We start from the raw sequence: 20070 nt of genomic DNA on the forward strand, positions 1-20070 counted from the left end.
AAAACTCTAAAATCACAAGAAGAAAAAAGTGAGCAGTTAAAACCAAAGGCTAGGAGTTTTCCCAATATTTATTCTACGACACTCAAGTTAAAGATTGATGCAAAAAGGAATAGAAAGGAGAAAATATGAAAATGAGAAATATGAGATGTTTAGATAATACCTAAATAACCTTATTTATAGTTGAAAATGAGGGGTTTTTTGGGTAGCCTAAGTCCTATAGTCAGAATGACTTGGTAGGCTGAGCTGACTTGAATGTTGATAATCCACTTAAGGAGTAACAAGTCAGTATAAAAAAAGGGGTCCTTTGGGAGGTTGATGAGGTGGTTGAGCTGATTGGTATTGTACATATCAAGTTGTATTGACATGTTAAGTAAGTCCAAAAGTCATAAATACTCTTGGTTGTCTGCTAGCAGTCTCTAATGGAAAAAAGATCATTTTGCCCTTTGAACTAAAAAATGCCCCTAACATTTTGTTCTTCCATCGAGCAATCTGAGTATCACATTATTAGGTGTAGTCTTGGCTGATCTAATTTGTGCTATCTAATGCAAGCTCGATGGTATCGAGCTTAAGATATGGGCTTTGAAATTTATGTTTAAATGGTTTTACTTAAAGTCATCAAGGTGAATGATTGTGAATTTTAAGGTGGATGAAGGTCAAACTAGGTAAGTTTATGAATGATTACCAACGTGACTTATACGTTTGATGCCTTTTTTACCATGGCTTAGTGGCTTATTATTGTCTAAGCTGATGCGGGACTGACCTTTCTTTTCTTCTATTTGAAATTTGATTTTTGACTTGACACTTGGTTGACTTGGTGTGTCACAAATGTTAGACTAACATAGGTAGGCAAAATGATTGATTCACCTTTTTGTTGTTTGAAAATGGCATATGATAAAGAGAAAGAAAATTAAGTGATAAAGCTTAAAGCTAAGAATACGAAAGGTTATCTTCGGTAATCATTTCAGACACATGGCACGATATGGAACATTCATCTTATCCTTTTGTTGAATATATAAAGGGCCCTCTAAGGCCTCAATCTCTTACTTTATAGCCTTTTTACTTTTATGTCGATCTATTTTTATCGATCTCTAAACTTTTTAATTTTATTTTAATTGACCTTTTTATATTCATCTAATTTGATACTTTTTTCCTTTAATTATATTTTCTAATTCAAGTTCTAAAAGTTTTAGGGTAAAGTTAAGAGGAAGTCAACTCGATCATTAAGGTTCAGATAATGAAGTCCTTTCTATGATTGTAAAAAGGGATTATACTTGAGCTATTTTTTGGTTGAATCCGATGTTTATTGAAGATTATAAATGAACACCTATACTAGGGGAGAAGGAGTCTATCAAAGGTGGGTAAGCTTATTTTATAATAGATTATGATCTTCAAAATCCACCAGTTCCAATGTCAAAGGTCAATCTAGTTTTTTCAATTGATTTTCCTTCTTTTATCCCTTTTTCTTACCCTCACCGTTCTTCTTTTTCTTGCCTTCACCTTTTTTTTTTCTCATTTTTCTTTTTCTTTTTTTTCTTCTGTTTCTTTTTCTCAGCCATAAGCTTTTACTTTTACCTTTTTTCGATGAGCTTCCAAGGCCAATCTTAGGTTTCAACCCTCATTTGAGCTTTATGTTTAAGGAGTCTTTTTCTTTCCTTTTTTTTTTTCAAGATGAGAGATCCTAACTCTTATTCTAGTGGTGGCCTTTACTATCTCCTTAAGGAACGAATCTTCTAGTGATGAATCCTCTTAAAGCGAGTAGGGTTTGAACAAGAAAGATGTAGAGGGGTCTGACCAAATCGAGAAGAAAGAGGGTGAAGGTGGTGAGGGGGAGGTTTCATCAGATGATGATATGTTAGATCATATCCCTTTTTATACTCCTTATAGCTTAAGTGTAATCCCTAATGACGTGTTGTAAAGCTTGAAGGGAAACACCAATCCCGAAGACTACTTTAACACGTCTCTTTGCATTATGTCCATTCCTTGAATGTTAATTTTGACTTTTCTAAAAAGTGATACAACATAATAAATCTGACCACCGATGACTGTGTTACTAGTTCCTTAAAAACCCTTCTCATTTTGGTGTATTGGGAGTCTATAAGGGTCAATTTGATATTTTCTTTACATTTTTTTATCATTGAACTTTTTCTTTCTTTTAATTTAACTATCACTTAGCTCAATCTCAATTCTTTTAGGTACATTGTAGCTTTTATTCTTTGCAAAAATTTAAGTCTTCTTTCAATTGTCCCTCTATTTAAGAATTTTTTATAGCTAAAAAGCATCCCCACGATACAAGCTGATTCTGTGTGACAGCTTGACTAGCTAAAAATTTTTTTATAGATTGCTCAAGCTCAATAAAAAGCTAGTACTACTTTTTCTTTGCAAAAAAATGAAGGATGACAAAGGAGAACTTGGAGTATGGGAAATAACTAATAGGCATGGCATTTTTTAAGACACCTAGGTCAACCCCAGTATGTTTTCAAAGCTTATTGCTTGAGATAAAATAATGGATTTTCTGAAGAAAAGGGAGTTAGTTGTACATGTATATGAGTTGAACTCCTTTGAAGTTGTCAAGAAAATAAAGTATTAGAGTAGGTCTAAGGTAACTCCACACTGTGCTCATTTTCATGAATTTTTTCTAACACATAGTTCATTTTACAAACACTTTGGCCCAGATGGGAGACCTTTTACTTTGGTCATTTTACTCATCTTTCAAAGTAAAATAAAAAAGGGAAAGCTCCTATCCACTCAATGCCCCTTTGAAGAGGCATTAAAATAATTAATCCTTTAGCTTTTTAGCATCCACCTAGCTCTTCTTTACCCTAGAAAAGGCATAAGTAGACAATTGGTAGAAGCCAAAAAAAATTGAGGAGTGAGGCTTTTCTTTGTAAGGCAACAATGTTAAGGTTGCAACTCATTTCAAAGAGGGCTGTAATGAATTTAAAGTATGACTCATCGGAGAATGCTTTAAAAGACCTAAAGTTGGTTAAGAAGATCATGAGGGTAACTTTCTTTAAAAAAGGTCAGCATATCTTTTAGCTTAGTTTACTTTTCATCAATGACTTTTCTTATTTTATTCAAGTCTAAGTTCAATCTTTGTTTTGTAGCCTCTAAGCAACTTCCCACCTCAGTTTTTCAAACTTTAAGGTAAGGAATTGTAAGTGCCTATCAGACTCTTGTGCACTACTAAAAGATCGAACAAGACCTAAAGAAATGTTCCTATGACCCCTTCATCGCAACTGTTGCAAATAAAAGTTTAAAGGCTTCCTTTATAAGTATGAAAAAAGATAATGTTGAGCTCAACGAAAAGGTCAAAAATCTTATTACAAAGTTTAAGGATATGTTTGTCCAAAAAGCTACAGTTGAATCTCTTCAATAAAAAGCTAACCTAAAGCTTAATAAGGCTCTAGCCAAGGTAGTGAAGCTGAGTTTAGAGTTGGAGGCTAAGAAAAAGATCGAGGAGTAAATAATGGATGCTTTCTTAGTGTCTAAAACGTATTATGATTTGTAGATCGAGTTTGCTAAGAAAAATGTCTTTGACTTCTTTGACTTGGCAATGGATAAGATGAAGTTCAAGTTTGCCTAGCTAAACCTAGACCTGTCTAACATTAGCCTGAACAACATAAGGTTTAGGCCAATTCCAACATAAGTTGAGGATGATAAGGATGATGATGATTATGATGATAAGGATGATGATGCTGAGATAGTCACTAAGATAGATGTTGAGATTGAGGCTACCATGAAGGGTGAAGCTATTGAGTTTGAGGCTGAGATCAGTGCCAATGGACCTTTGACTCTTATTTTCAGAGAGCAAGGAAAGAAAAGAATTGATAAGAGGAAGGCTTAAAGAAAAAGTTTTCTCTTTTTGGTAAATTTTTATTTTTTGATAATTTTTTTATTAATAATTTTTGTACTATGAGATTGGGTTTTTTGTAAATATCTTAAATCAAATTTTGTTAAAACTACTTTACAAAACTTATGTTGACAAAACTTCAATCAACTCACATTTTAATGAAATAAAAGTATACTTTTGCCTAAGTTTTAGCTTTACTTTTTCTTTTTTTACTTTGTAGTTTTTTTTCATCACACATAATTACTTAAATGTTAGCTCAAATAAAATGAGGTGATCAATTTGATTTAATAAATTAACTTGAAAATCTAATTTGATGGTTAAACAAGTGCTAGCTCAATGTAAGACTGCTGCCAAGGTTTTTACTTCAATTTTAAATATGTTCTTCAAGATCGATTTTAGGACCTTAGTAACCCTCATGTAATAATTTCTTACAAGTGTCAGGGTGGACAACTCCCTTTATTGATCTGAGCCAAAAGCTTTGGATTTCATACTTTGTTATTAGATTAGATGTAGTTATACCTAATTATTTTGGATTTGGCTTTAATTTTGCAAGTGTGATCTTGGTTAATGTATCAGTTAAGCACTAAGTATGATTTGAGCAAAGTTAAAACTTTTATTCAACTTTGTAATTGCATAGTACAAGTATTTTTCAAAATTATAAGTTTGAGCTTAGCTTTGCATCCTTTCACTAGCACTAAGTTTTGAGGTTGTCCATATTCCATGTCTTTGGTATTAGATTACTCTTCATATCTTGCAACATGTAAGTCACATTATGGATGACCTTTTTAACTATGTAAGGGCTTTCTTAGTTTGAGGCCTACTTTTTACCACAATCTTTGACTCTTGAGGCTTTTACTTTTTTTAGTAACAAGTTACCCTTCTTGATATTCTTACATCAAACCCTTTATTATAGAAATTAGACACACACTTTGTTGATAGGCCATTATTTTGGTTAGGGCTATGTCCCTTAATTTTTTGACCAAGTCAGATTGGCCTCAAAGGCTTCCTCGTTCTCCTCTTCAAATTCAAGCTCAACTTGGAGGCTTAAAAGGTTGATTTCCATAAGCACTACAGCCTCTATTCCAAAAGCCAAGTTAAAAGAAGTTTTTCTTGTAGAGACTTTGGTGGTTGTCCTAAGAGCCTATAGTACATTGAGTAGCTCATCGACCTATTTGTCTTTGGTTTCATCTAGTCTTTTCTTAAGAGCTTCTAGTATGATCTTATTAGCTACCTAGGCTTAGCCATTGGACTGAAGTTGTGTGATCGAGGGAACCTTAGGTCAATATGGAAGTTGAAACATCACTATTTGAATCTCGAATTATCAAATTGTTTCTCATTATCCATTATTATGGACTGAGGTAAACCAAATGTGTAGACTATGTTCTTCTAAACAAAATTTTTAACTTGAAATTTGGTTGCAATAGCTAGGGTTTCGGCTTCAAGCCACTTTATAAAATAGTCAATCGTTATTAATACAAATCTCTTCTACCTTGTGGCAGGGGTGAAAAGGCTAAGGACATCCATTTTCCATTGCATGAAAAGCTAAAGACTAATGATAAGAGTCAGCTTAGTTGATGGAATGTGTTGTATATGTGTGAATCTCTGGCATTTATCACTTCTCTTCACCAAGTTGGTTACATTTTTTCTGATGGTAGGCTAGTAATAGCCTTGTTTGAGTACTTTGTAGGCCAGTTGCTAAGGTTAGAAGTGGTTGCCATATATTTTTTTCATAAATTTCTTTAAGCACATAGTTTACCTCATTTTCCTCTATGCATTTAAGGTAAGACAGGTTGAAAATTTTTTTATATAGTTTCCTATTAATCAAGATGTATCAAGGGGTTTTTCTCACTAAAGCCTTAGCTCAAACTTTATCCTCGGGTAGTTCACCATTCATTAGATAAGCTCAGATTGGAGTCATCAATGACATTTTTTTTTTTTAATTTGGTCGACCAGTTTCTTATCAATACTTTTCTCTAGTAACTCTTCCACCAGAATATGGGATGAGCTATCAGTTATTATTTTTATTGCCAATTTGATAGCAAGTCGACCAAGGTGTTTTCTAACCTTAGTATTTTTCATGATCTCGACCTTAAAAAATGTGGCCAAGTAAGCTAGCACCTTGTCTAGATACTTCTTTATTCATTTTTTAAGCTTTGAATTCTTCATTTATCTAGTTGACCACAAGTTAAGAATCACTATATATAATAATGTTTTTTATATTAAGCTCGGTAGTTAATCTCAGTATAAAAATTAGTGCCTCATATTTGGCTTTATTATTTGAAACTTTGAATCCTAAATTCAAAGCATATTGAAATTGTAGATCTTCTAGGTTGATTAGGATTAGGTTGGCCCCATTTCTTTGATTAGTAGCTGACACATCAACAAAAAGCTTTTACATTCCTTTTTTTTTTTTACCTTATCAGTCTTCTTGAGCTATTCATTAGTCTGAGATAAGGTGTATTCAGCAATAAAATTTGCTAGTACCTGTGAATTCAAAGCCAACCTAGGGAGTATATGAAGGCCATATTCACTAAGCTCCACTGTTAATTTGATCAGTCTTTCTAATAATTTTGGCTTTTGTGGGGTTTACTTAAGTGGTTGGTTAGTCAAAACATTGATTGTGTGAGCTTAAAAATATGGCTTAAGCTTTCCAGCTGATGTGATAACTATGTAAGCTAATTTCTATATCTTAGCATAGTTTATTTTGACCCTATCAAAACTTTACTCATAAAATATACTGACCTCTACCTCCTTTCTTATCCTTGACTAGTACGGAGTTGATTGCTTGGTTAGTTGTAATGATATACAAATATAAGACCTTATTTGACCTTAGTTTAGAGAGAATAAGATGAGAGAAAAAAAATTCTTTCAACTTTTCAAATACTTTTTAACACTGAGGTGTCCATTATCTAAATTCTAGGATGTCCTTGAAGATTTTAAAAATGGCAAGCACCAATTTGTCGATCTGAACACAAAAATGCTCAAGGGGACTATGTTTTTAATTAGCTTCTGTACTTCTTTTATTAAGGTCGATGCTTTCATGTCAAAAATGGCCTAAACCTTTTTTAAATTCATTTTTATGCCTTTTTTATTGATCATGTAATCGAGAAATTTTTTTAATATGACCTCAAAGGCACATTTGCTCGAATTAAGCCTTATATTATATCATTTAAGAGTGTTGAAGGTCTCTTCTAGATCTTTCAGGTGCTTATTCAAGCTATTGCTCTTCATAATCATGTCATCTACATATAATTTCATATTTCGATCGACCTAATCCTTGAAGACTTTATTGACTAGTCTTAGGTAGGTTGTTTCTGTATTTTTCAAGTCAAAAGGCATGACCTTATAGCAATATAAGTCTTTCTTAGTTATAAAGGCTATTTTTTTCTTTTTTTTTAAGCATTTTAATCTAATTATAGCTAGAGTAGGCATCCATAAAATAAAGCAGGCCATGCTCGGCTCTATCATTAATTAGCTGATCCATGCTAGGTAAAGGAAAACTATATTTTGGACAAGCTTTATTGAAGTTGATAAAGTCTACACACATTTTCTCATTTTATGCTATGCTTTTTTGCCATTACTACATTAGCAATCTAGTTAAGGTAGTAGGTCTCCCTAATAAAGCCTACTTTCAGTAGTTTGTTAACCTCTTTTTCTATTACTTTTTACCTCTTTGAGGCATAGGTTTTTTTTTTTGCTGAACTAGTTTCATGTTCGGATAGCATATAGTCTGTAAACCATTACCTCATGATCTATTATGGGCATATCAAATGGGGTCCAAGAAAATAGGTTAGCATTGTCTCTTAAAAGTTGAATTAGCTATTCTTTTATGGTCGAGCTTCACTCCAATTTGCTTGTATTTTTTAGAATTATTTTCTTAGAATGATATAAAAATAAGGTATTCTACCAATTTTTATCGGTTGTTATTGATCTTTGGTCTTTGATCAATTATTTCTTTGTGCTCTGTTAAGTTAGGTTTATTTTCTAGAAGAAGGATGAATCTCGATGGGGTAGTTAGTTTATTATTAGTAGGATTGTATGTAGAAAAGTAAAGCTGAACAAAATGTAGAATTGTATTTCAAATTTTTTTTAACTAGCTTAATAGCTCAGTTCTATTGACATGTATGTATATATGTCGAGTTAAGAGTTCAACCTTTGTAGAATCATTCAAAAATTACAAAACTTTTGTAACATGTACAGTTGTAGAGCTTAAAAGCTTAAAATGGCTTAAAAACGTGCTTTTTTTTAATTTCATGTTGTTTTTTTACCAAGGCTGTCTTACTTGGCTTCTTCAATTTCCCTGACATCCACCTTAATCACATTTGTCTTTTTTAGTAACTTGGTTTTGGTCAAATTGTCAATCTGTTTCCAAGTCATTCCTTTTATCATTGTTTTATAACACTATCGTGTGGTAGACTAGTCTCCTTTGATCTCTCAAACTTAATTTGAGGTTAGAAACTTAATCTTCAAATGAGAACTAAACTAATTAGTCTTATAATAGATTAGCTAGGTCGACCTAGGATCATATTAAATATATGGGGAATATCCACTACCATAAATTATATGACCGAGGTGATGCTCCTCAACTTAGTGCCAAATGTGATTAGTAGCTTAGTAGTTTCATTTATTGGCACTTATTCATTTTCAAAACTAATTAAAGTGGTAATGAATGGCTTTAACATTTTTCCCTTATGCTCATCCTCAACATAGTGGCATAATACAACACAAATCAAGCTTCCATTATCAAATAGGATCCTTCTCATCACATTGTTGTACACTATAATAGTAACCATAATCATGTCATCATGTGGGAATTGGATCCCTTACAAATCTTCTGAGCTAAAAGAGATTGGCTTATCTTTCTAGATTTCTCTTTTTGGGCTGAGAAACCAATGGTCATAATCATCCCCTGGTCAAACTTCCTTTTGGCTGAGGTGGAGCTCTTGCTAGTTATCATATTAATGATACTCGTAATAAGTCAGTTATCTATAGCTCAGCCCTTATATTCTTTTTCCTTATTTATATGGTTTTCACCTCATTGATTTTCTTCTTATTTGTTTTCTTGATTTATTTTTACCTCTTCTCTTTAGTTACCCTTACTGTAATATGGCCTACCTTGGCCTTATCTTGCTCAGTCCACAAATATGCCTAGCTAACCTCTTTTAATTAGACTATTTATTTCATTCTTTAGTTAACACAGTCTTTTGTGTTGTGGTTGAATATCTTGATAGAAAGTGTATATTTTTGTCAAATCTCTTCTTGTATTTTGCCTTAATGGTTTTAGTCATCTAAGTTTAGGATCTCTTTTTATATGCATTAGAATTCTCTCTCTAAAGATATTCAGTGCTGTGTGGTACCTCTGTTTGCTCAGGCTCCTAGCTTTGGGGTACTACAGTTGTCTCTTTTTTAAGGAAAGATCTTAGATTTTTTTCCCTTTTTTTTGGTCGAATAGGGGGGATAAGCCTTTCTCACTTTGGCTTTTCATTGTAGCTTCAACGTTAATGTATTTTTTATGACTAGTAGCATGTCGCCTAATGTTTTTAGTGGTTTTAGGAAACGTGTAAGCTTCATGTGGTACTCTCTATCAGTGAGTCCATTGGTTAGGGCTTTAAATTTTTTACTTAAAAGGCTTCTGCATTAAAATGGATTATGTAGTCTTCAAAAACTTGTTTCTACCTTAGTAGATTGACATCGAGCTCAAAGTAGTTTTTTTCATTTTTTGCTACTCATAAATTGGGAAAAAAAAGTATGACTGAGCTCTTTAACAGTTATGATAGACCTTGGCTTTAAACTACAATAATAGGATTGAGCTACCCCTTTAAGTATGGTAGCTAGTCTTTTGCACATAAGAACTTTATTCACTTTATGTATCATCATGAAAAAAAGGTTAGTAGTATTGTCGTAAGTCCCCAAGGTTGGCATTATGGGGGCATGGTTTTATCAATCTCTTCAGTAAAGGGTGAGGTCTCAAAAAATTTAAGCTCATCTTCAAAGGCAATAACCTTTCTTTTCAAGTATTTTTCTAGGGCTTGCATTTTAGCTTTTAGGTTTCTATTTGGTTAAGGCTTTAGATTAGCTTGTTTAGATTTTTAGGTGGTGACTTGTGTTGAGGCATGAGTACAGAAGTGGCTAGCTGGAGTAATAGGTTCCTTTTCACGTAAGGCTGATGAGGCTTCAATATCTTTGTAGCTTGGATGCTTTTCAATCGGTAGTCTTCTAGAGGTGACTAGGTTAGGCACTAAAAGTTTACGGATGTGTGAGGCTTTAAATCGTCTCTATAAAGGGCTGTAACTGTTTGGTTAAGCTTGGAATTGCTCCATTGTAAAGCCTATTTGTATGGGTGCAAGTCAGTCTGTGGGTTGGTTGGTATGGATTTCGGTTCCAACTTAGGCAGCTAGCTTTTCGTCCTCAAGAAATCTCTTTCTGGGTGACATGGTATTTAGCTTGGTTAGATAATGAATAGCCCTCTACCTGGTGTGCCAAATGTTATGCCTAGCTTCAAGCTAAAGGGTAAAACCTTGAAACCATAAGAGGGAGAAAGAGAGCAGTTAAAGATAAATGATAAAAGTTTTCCCAATATATGTACTCAACACTTAAGTTAGAGATCAGTGTGGGAAGGAATAAGAAGGAGAAAATATGAAAGTGAAAGAGTATGAAATGTTTAGATAATACCTGGATGACCCTATTTATAGTTGAAGAGGGGTTTTTGGGCAGCTTAGGTTTTCCATAGTCAATCTATAGTTAGGATGACCTAGCAGATTGAACTAACCTAGACATTGATCATCAACTTAAAAAGTGACAAGTTAGCATAAAAAATGATCCTTTAGATAGGTTGATAAGGTGGTCAAGCTGATATGGTACTGTACATATCAAGTCAACCTAAATGTCATAAATGCCCTTGACTATCTGCTAGCCATTTTGTCCTTTGAACCCCAAAATGCCTTTAAAAAAAAGTATTTGGGAAACCAATGCCATGCTCGTGCATTCCATTTCAAATTATCTTTTGATTCTCTTGCTTTGTCTTATTATTATTTCCTTTTTCACTTCATATAACCTCCTCTACATTCCCTAAATTTCATTAATTCAATTTTCTCTTTCAACATTGAGAATAAGCTTTATACTAATCTACTTCTCATAAATATCCTTATTTATCTTTCATTTACTCTAGTCTTTTCCCAAAAAAGTTCTAGCAATTTTTATTTTTGGAGACTCCATTTTTTATGTTAGAAACAACCATTTTAACAAAAACTGTATTGCACAGGCAGATTTCGCTCCTTATGGCTCAACATTTTTGCACCACCCTAATGGTAGGTTCACTAATGGCAGAACAGTTACTGATTTTATTTGTGTGTTAGCTACCTCCTACTTTATTATTTATTTCTTATACCGCTGTTTTGATTACATTTCCTTTATTTATTTCAATTTTTGAATAATTAATATTTTTGGAGTAACGATTAAAATGGCATGCAACATAATTTATAGGCATTGATATGCAACAACCATACTTTGAGGCACAGAGAGCGCTCATGAATGGTAGTAGAAATGATTACCTATCAAATGGCATCAACTTTGCTAGCATTAGGAGTGGTGTTCTGCAAGAAACCAATAAATATTGGATAAGATTTAATTATTCTTACTTCTTATTTTATTTTTTATTTGTTAGCTTAGAGAGTGACAATGGAGAAGCTTTGTGTTTGCTCTTGATATTTAAGTGAATTCATTAATTTTTTGTTTTTTTTATTATACTTGCATGTTTAACTTATGGTAGATTCAATTTTTTTTCAAATATCATTTATTATATATATAAATTGTCGATGAATTATTTATTAATTTTATGGATGAAAAAGATATCATGAAAAAATTTTGAGGGCATTTAAATAAAATTTTTGTTAAAATTTTTTTATTTTTCAATTTAAGGAACTGTCCATAAATACCCTATTCTATTATTTGAATACACCTTTTATATTCAAATAAACCTAAAAAAGTACTTTGAAGTCACTAAACACTCTCTATTTGCATATACTAAAAATTTAGAGTTTTATATTACAAACAATTTGATCTTTGATGCCACACCATAGGGAGTGATATCAATCTAAGACCAATTACGACAATTCCAAACATTAGTAAAGCAAAATAGGATAGATAAAAGTCTAGTTCAGAAATCTCTTTTCTTCTTGGAGTCCAGCTTAAATGACATATACAATTACTTTTTTCCTTTTGGTACCCCAACACTTGATCCAGATGCCTATGTGCAAGCCATGATCAAAGAAGTAGCTAACCTAGTTGATCAAATTTACAAACTTGGTGCTCGTAAAATTGCTGTGTTTTCACTAAGTCCTATCGATTGCATTCCAACAAAAGCCCTCTTGCCTAGTGCGCCAACTAATTGCTGTTATGGAAAGATGAATGTGATGGTTAAGAAGTACAATAAAAGATTGGAAAGCTTGGTAAATGATATCCTAATTCAACATCCTAGTGCAATTGGTGTTTACGGGGCAGTATATGGTGCTGTCCAGCACTTTCAAGTAATTCCAACTCGTTATGGTAAATATCTAACCCTATAAAATTTAAATAATTAAAGAATTCGAGCATTTGGATATAGTTGATGCATATATCTCGAAGAAAAGGTTTTGAATTTTTTTTCTCTAACTTAAAAAAAAAAAAAGAGCAACACACCTTGATTCTCAAATTTGATAAAAAAAATTATAGAAGTTAAAATATCAAAAAGGCTTTGTAATTTTTAAAATTTCTAAGATAAAACTTTTATTTATGAAGTTTCATGTTGAATTGGCCTTTGCATGAGATTTTATATCAACGTCTATAAAAGCCCTAGTTTTGTCACCTATGTGTCATGTAAATATTGCAAGCTTAATATAGTAATAACTATCTATGTCAAAGTTGAAATGATAAAAATAACAAACTTTTTATTTCATTCAAATAAAGATTTAATTAAATAAAAATAGTAATTTAACAGCTCAATTAAATAAAATAGAAAAAATACAAAAAATAGTTCTTTTAATTAAAAATAAACTTTTGTAAGGCATCATTTAATATATTTATATGTATATCACTGATAAAGGACCATTTCATTACAACTTTAGAAGAATAGGAATCGACAATTTACTTTTTAAATTATAAGAACCAAAATGATATACATGAACTTTAGGGATCAATGATGTAATTTGCTCAACAATTAAATTTAAAAAAGTACTTGCTTTCCCAACTTCTACATATTCAAAACTTTTCAAGGATATACTCAATCAAGTAATCTCAAATCTTTTTTCAAGATTCCATTAGAATTTATTCCATCTAGTTTTACTAATACATTTTTTCCTTTTAATAAGGGATAAGAAGTAAAATTTTCACTGAACTAAATTAAGAGCTCCATATTTATCATTCTATTATTTTATACAATATTACCTTTCAACCTTAATTTTTGTGCAATCTTTTGGCTGCTAAATGATGGATGTCAACCTTGACATGGTATTTGTTAAAAAAAAAAGTTGGATTAAATTAAAAAACCAAAAGTGACAAGTGAAAATATAAGCGAAAATGAAGAATATGTTTTTTTTTTTTTGTAGTTTTTCTATTAAAAAATAGTTTTTTCTTACAAATTTTAAATTACAATGTTAGTGACCTTATTGGCTTTTCTTTTAGAAAAAAAAATCCAAAAACTTTTATTTTTACTTAATTATTGATATTATCATTTTCTTTGATTCCATGGGTTTCTTTGATGTAAGTAGCACCTATTATGGAGCTGGACCTTTAGGAGGGCAGCTACAATGTAGTAGGGAAGGTTACAAAATTTGTCCAAAACCTAATGAGTTCTTGTTCTGGGATTACTTCCCTCAAATAGAACATACCTACAAACTTATTTCCAAGGCTTTATGGGGTGGAAAGAAATCTAAAATTAGGCCAGTTAATCTAAAGAATCTAGCTGATCTTACTATCATGCTTGTTTATAAGGTGATGAAATTGTAGAATACGACTTATGAGATCTTCTTTGGGTTATGTTATTTCTTATATAACTAATTTTAAGCGCTATGATGTACATATATGCAATTATGTATACAAAATTTCATTTATAATATAATAACAAAATTTCAATGTAAAATAAGTAAGGGAAAAATCGAAGCTATATAATAAAGTTTAGTGAAACATGCTTTTGTATCATAACTCATATAGTGATATTTTAAAAACAAAAATTGAATAATGTTTAATTTCAAATGACTGAGATTTGCTTTATTTAAAGTCAAAGTACAAATTTTTTTATACTTTTTGTTAAGAGTATTTTTGGGCTCAGAGGGCAAATTGGTCTTTTTGCTCATTAAAGACTGTCAGCAGACAACTAAGGGCATTTTAGACTTTTGAGTCAACCTGACATGTACATTGTTATGTCAGCTCAACTACGTCACTATACTACTTCACAGACTCCTCACCTTTCACCTATAGATAGAAACCATCCAAGTACAGTTAATCAAATCCCATTTTTCCTTGTATTCTTATTTTTCTCTCTTTCTGAGCTCTTTAGTCTTGATCTTTGACTTGAGTGTCAGAGTGCAAATGTAGGGAACTCTTTTTGATTTTGTCTTAATCGCGCTTTTCCCTTTCTTATGATTTCAAGATTTTGTCCCTCAGATTAGAGCTTGGCACCAACATTTGGGGTGTCAAGTAAGGGCAGTTGAGCTAAACACCATGTTACTCAGAAAGAGAGCCAACAAAGAAGGTAAGACAGCATCCTAATTAGGACCAAAACCCATGATAGCCAGCATACGGACCAACCTACACTAACACAAGCGGGGCCAACCGTGGAACAATTTCAAACCTTGATCGAATAGATCTAGGCCTTAAAACAAATGTTACATACCATAACGTCATCCTAAGTCTCAAAAGTATTAGACCTAGTCACTCGCAGTAGATAGCCAATAGAAAGACAACCAAGCTACGAGGTAGTTAAGATTTCTTTAGCCTAAAGCGAAAAAGAACATGTTACCCTAGCTATCCATCATCACTACCCTAGCCATAACTTTACTCACATGACCATAAAAAAAATCCAAACAAACTGACCTAAAACTTCAGTTGAATAGAGATCTGAGGCTAGAATGCAAGACATGGAAAAAGAAATGAAAGGAAAAGCTATCACTTTTGAAGACGAGTTAAAGTTCTTGGAAATCTTACCCTTCATCGAGGAGATTGATAGGACCATACCCCCAAAGGATTCAAAATGCCGATCATGGAGACTTATAATGGTACTTTTGATCTTTTTGATCACTTAGAACTTTATAGAACTAACATGATGATGCAGGGTGTAAATGAAGCCCTAATGTGCAAAGGGTTGGCGATAACCCTTAAAAGGGCAGCTCAATCCTGGTATTATAATCTTAAATCGAGGTTGAACACCACATTTAAAGAACTCAGCCATTCTTTCTTCCTCTATTTCATCAGCAATAGAAAAACTAAAAAAATTACCTTAAACTTGATGTCAATGAATTAAGATAGAAACAAGTCTTTAAAAGGCTACTGTAGATTTCGAATTTTGTTTGAATCATTTTTAGCATGATTGAAAAAAGTGCATTTGAAGCCTATAAAGAGGTTCATTTAAAAGCCCATAAAATGCATCGATATTTAGGCCTAGAATAAATAAAGAAAAAAAGAGACTTGTATGATTACTGTCAAACTCTTTTGCATGGGATTTATATAGATGATACCTTTTTACATGGATGCATGAGAAATAAAGAATAAATGAAGCGAGTAAACCCCAAAGTCAACTTTGGTTAAAATTAAACAAAACTTGTTTAAAATGAATAGAACTTGGGCTAATCCTCAAAATTCACAACCTAATTGGAATCAATGTGGTTTAAAATTAAATTTGGTGATTTTTAAAACACTAAAAATTTTTATTGCACTTAGAAAAATAAAAAGTTACTAAAATGCCCTTAGAGAGTATTTTTGTAATTTGACCTTCTTGAGCTCAAAATTTTGTGAAAATTTTTAAGATCTTAATTTCAAAATATTTAATGATTTTTGGTAGATTTGAAATCATAGTAGTACCCTGAGAAGTGTGAAAGTACCAAAATACCCTTATAAGGGTATTTTAGTAATTTGACCTTTTTGAGCTCAGATTTTCATGAAACCTTTTTAGATCTTAATTTCATAATATTTTATGATTTTTGATGCATTTGAAATCATAGCAATACCTTGAAAAATGTGAAATTATCAAAATATCCCTTAAGGTTATTTCGTCGGAGCTCAGATCTTCATGAAACTTTTCAAATCTTAATTTCGTAATATTTCATGATTTTTGGTAAATTTGAAATCATTGCAGTACCCCAAAAAGTGTAAATTACCAAAATATCCTTATAAGAATATTTTTGTAATTTGGCTATTTCAAGCTCAGATTTTCATGAAACTTTTTAGATTTAATTTTATAATATTTTATGATTTTTGGTGCTTTAAAATCTAAAAAATGAGCTTGGGAACATTGATTTCTAAGAAAATGGCTTAAATATAAAAAATTTTGCAGTAAATAATGTGGACCATTTTATCTTCTATTGAATCTTGATCCAATGGTTAAAAATTAGTCATTGAAAAAAAAGAAGAAACTTTGGCCCTTAGATGAGATTGATTCCAAAGGTCTATACTTACTAAGAATAGAGATATTTTGGAGGGTCTAATTCTTTAAAGAGAAGGGAGGTCTACTAAAAAAGAAATGAATGAGGGCTCTTAAAAAAAAAAAGAATGAAGAGTCTGTCAAAAAAAATAAGGGCTCTTGAAAAAAGGGAAGATGAGTGTTTTTTTTCGAGAATTCTAGGAGTTGTTTTTAAGAATGCTCTACAATCACCATAGGTTACCTTTTTTTCTTTTACAAGGTTTTGATTCTCTTCAACTAGCTCTTTTTTATTTTTCTTTAGGCCTTCTTATACTAGAGTCATAATTTTTCTGTTAAGGCATCTTGAGGCAATGTGTCCAATCCCTTAACACTTAAAACACATTATGTTTTGTGCACTACACTAAGGCTTTCTTGTTAAGGTTTCATCTTTTTTTAGGGCTACTTTGGAATAGGCTTAGAAGGAACAACAATTTTAGATGTGCCACCTTTATTGATATAGCCTTTTGAGGACCTGAATCCTAAGTTGCTACCATGGGCCTATTTTTGTTGTCTCTCCGCCTTAACGGTAAGCTTGCATACATCATTAAAAGTCTAATAGGGTTGTTGCTATACCACATTAGCTATCTTGATCTTCAACCCTCTAAGATATTGTGCAATAGTTTGCTCCTCTTGTTCCACTAATTTGTATTTCAACATGAGGTGGTCAAACTCAATCATATACTCCCCTACTAAGAGATCTTTCTAGTTTAACTTATGGAGCTTAAAGAAGATGTCTTGATGAAAGTTGTCTGGGAGATACTTCCTCTTTAACCTTTTTTTCATCTTCTCATAAGTTGTAATTTTTCTCTAGCCTTCTATTACCTTTTGCTTCTTCAAATTTTCCCACCAAATGAATGAATGCTTTCTAAGTTTGATGGCCACTAGCTTCACCTTGTGATGTTTAGGGGCTTAATGGTATTCGAAGATATGTTTCACTATGTGTAGCTAATCTAAGAACTCTTCAAGTTGTATCTTCCCTTCGAATTTTAGAATCTCTCTCTTTGGATTGAATATGCTATGTTGAAGTTGATTTTTATATAGATAGTTTTTGACTTATTGTCGGTAAGGTGGGGTGTTACCATTAGAATCATTGTTGTTTCCATAGTATGGATTGGTTTCTCTTTTATCTTCTTTGTTCCTCCTTTTTTACATCCTTATCTCTTCTCTCTTCTTGTATATGTAGCTATTGTTGTAGTTGAAGGATCTATTCCATATCTTTTTTCTGAGGACATCCCTTGGGTCAACATTGGTAATTACTATAACATCGATGTTGGCTTCAACTTTTTTTGTTAGTGCTTGACGATGATGACCTGCCATAGCTCTGATACCAATTTGATATAAAAAATTGATGGTTGAGATGTTAGAGATTAATAACAAATAGAAAAACTCACAAAAAAGATAACTCATAAGAATTTGAATAATGGCAGAATATGATTATTAGATTAAAAGAGTAAAAGTTCACCACCAAGACTACACACTAAGAGCCATAGAAATACCACCTTAAGAATTCTAATCAAAGATACTGAACAATAGAAGTTCACTTTAGGAAATCCACCTAAAAGATACAGAACTTAAAAAATAATATAAAATATTGCTTAAAGATAAAGAAAACTCTATTATGCCTTCTACCAAAAAATAATAGAAAATACATAGGCTTGGAACATCCTTCTAGGCTTGGGAACTTCACAGATTGAATTGCTGAATTGTGCCTAAAATTATGAGATTTGCATGTAAACACAATAATCTATAATATGAATATGATTATTTGCCCATTTGCTCTTACAAATTACATGATAATGAATCTAACTATAATCTCATCCATTTTTATGCTCTTCTTTTCTAGCTAGTGTGAACATAATCTCTTTATTCTAGCCCACTTTATTTTTGCATTTATTTAGTGGATATGGACCAAGGATAGGCCTATCTTATTTTTGGATATGTCTTCCTTAGTCTTAGCCTAAGTTGTAAGATGTGTTGACATTCTAAAGTTAGCAGAAGAGGCAGTGAAGTGCTCTTTTGGATCATTTGAATTCATTAATGCAACTTATGTAAGGGAAGGGTTGAAAGTGCACAGTCCATGCTTATCAAGTGCAACTGGGATGGTCATCAAACAAACATTTGGTAAAGGATGGTAAAACGAATTTGTAAGGAATCAAGGAGCCACTAGGTATTCAAAGATGTGCTCTACTGTGTATAGCCAATCTAAAAACTCTTCAGGTTGCATTTTCCCTTTGAACTTAGGAATCTCTATCTTCGAATTGATTATGCTATGTTGAAGTTAGTTTTCATGTAGTTGGTTTCTGACTTGCCATGGGTGAGGTGGGTACTGTCATTAAAATTGCTGTTGTATTCATGGTATAGATTGGCCTCTCCTTCATCTTTCTCATTCTTTCTTCATTGCTACCTTATCTCTTTTCTTCTTTTTTATATGCAATTGTTGTTGTAGTTGAAGGATTTGTTGTTGCATCTCCTTTATGAGGGTATCTTTTAGGTCAACATTTATAGTTACTTTAACATCGATATTGGCTTCAACATCTTTTACTAGTGCTTGACAACGATGACCTATCATATCTCTGTGCCAATTTGATGCCAAGAATTGATGGTTGAGATGTTGAAAAGTAATTACAAACAGAAAAACTCATAAAAAAGATAACTCATAACAATTTGAATAATGGCAGAACATGGTTATTGATTAAAAAGGATAGAAGTTCACCATCAAGAGTAGACACTAAAGGATATAAAAACACCACCCTAAGAATTCTGATTAAGGATACAGAACAATAAATGTTCACCACTTTAGGAAATCCATCTAAGAGATACAAAACTTGAAGAACAATTTCAGAGATTGCTTAAGGATAAAGAAAACTCTATTATGCCTTTTACCAAAAAATAAATAAGCTAAGAACATCCCTCAAAGTATGGGAACTTCACAAATTGAATTGCTAAAATCACACCTAAAATCATGGGATTTGCATGTGAACACAATAATCTGTAATGTAAATGCAATTATCTGCTCATTTACTCCTACAAATTACATGATAATGAATTTGATCACAATCCCATCCATCTTCATACTCTTCTTTTCCAACTAGTGTGAACACAATATCCCTATTCAAGCTACCATATTTCTGAATTTGTTTAGTAGATTTGGACCAAGGATAGGCCCATCTTATTTTTAGAAAGCCTTCCTTAGTCTCAAGCCTAAGTTGTAAGATGTGTTAAGATTAAGGAAGACTTATCCAAAAATAAGATAGGCCTATCTTTCGTTAAAATCTGCTAAATAAATGCAAAAATAATATGGGTCAGAATAGGGAGATTGTGTTCGCGCTAGTTGGAAAAGAATATGAAGATGGATTAGATTGTGGTCAGATTTATTGTCATGTAATTTGCAAAAGTAAATGGGCAAATAATTACTTCCACATTATAGATTATTGTGTTCACATGCAAATCCTATGATTTTGGCACAATTCTAGGAATTCAATTTATGAAATTCCTATGCTTAGAGGGATATTCCTAGCCTATTTATTTTTTGTTATTCTTTGGTAAAAGGTAGAATAGAGTTTTCTTTATT

General features: G+C 32.1%; 1 protein-coding gene across 1 annotated transcript; it reads left to right on the forward strand.

The window, feature by feature from the left end:
• Positions 1-8742: 8742 nt before the first annotated feature.
• On the forward strand, positions 8743-14213 carry LOC111281567 (GDSL esterase/lipase 6). The gene is given in 14 exon segments (XM_022869287.2): positions 8743-8820; positions 8941-8951; positions 9135-9203; positions 9371-9449; positions 9535-9552; positions 9737-9814; positions 9974-10035; positions 10178-10277; positions 11019-11199; positions 11324-11461; positions 11610-11614; positions 11929-12393; positions 13574-13816; positions 14154-14213. Coding segments are annotated over 14 exon segments (1587 nt in total).
• Positions 14214-20070: the final 5857 nt, after the last annotated feature.

Source organism: Durio zibethinus, chromosome 5 (genome assembly GCF_047325235.1).
Source record: "Durio zibethinus cultivar Kanyao isolate XHJ-2024 chromosome 5, ASM4732523v1, whole genome shotgun sequence".
Classification (NCBI taxonomy): domain Eukaryota; kingdom Viridiplantae; phylum Streptophyta; class Magnoliopsida; order Malvales; family Malvaceae; genus Durio; species Durio zibethinus.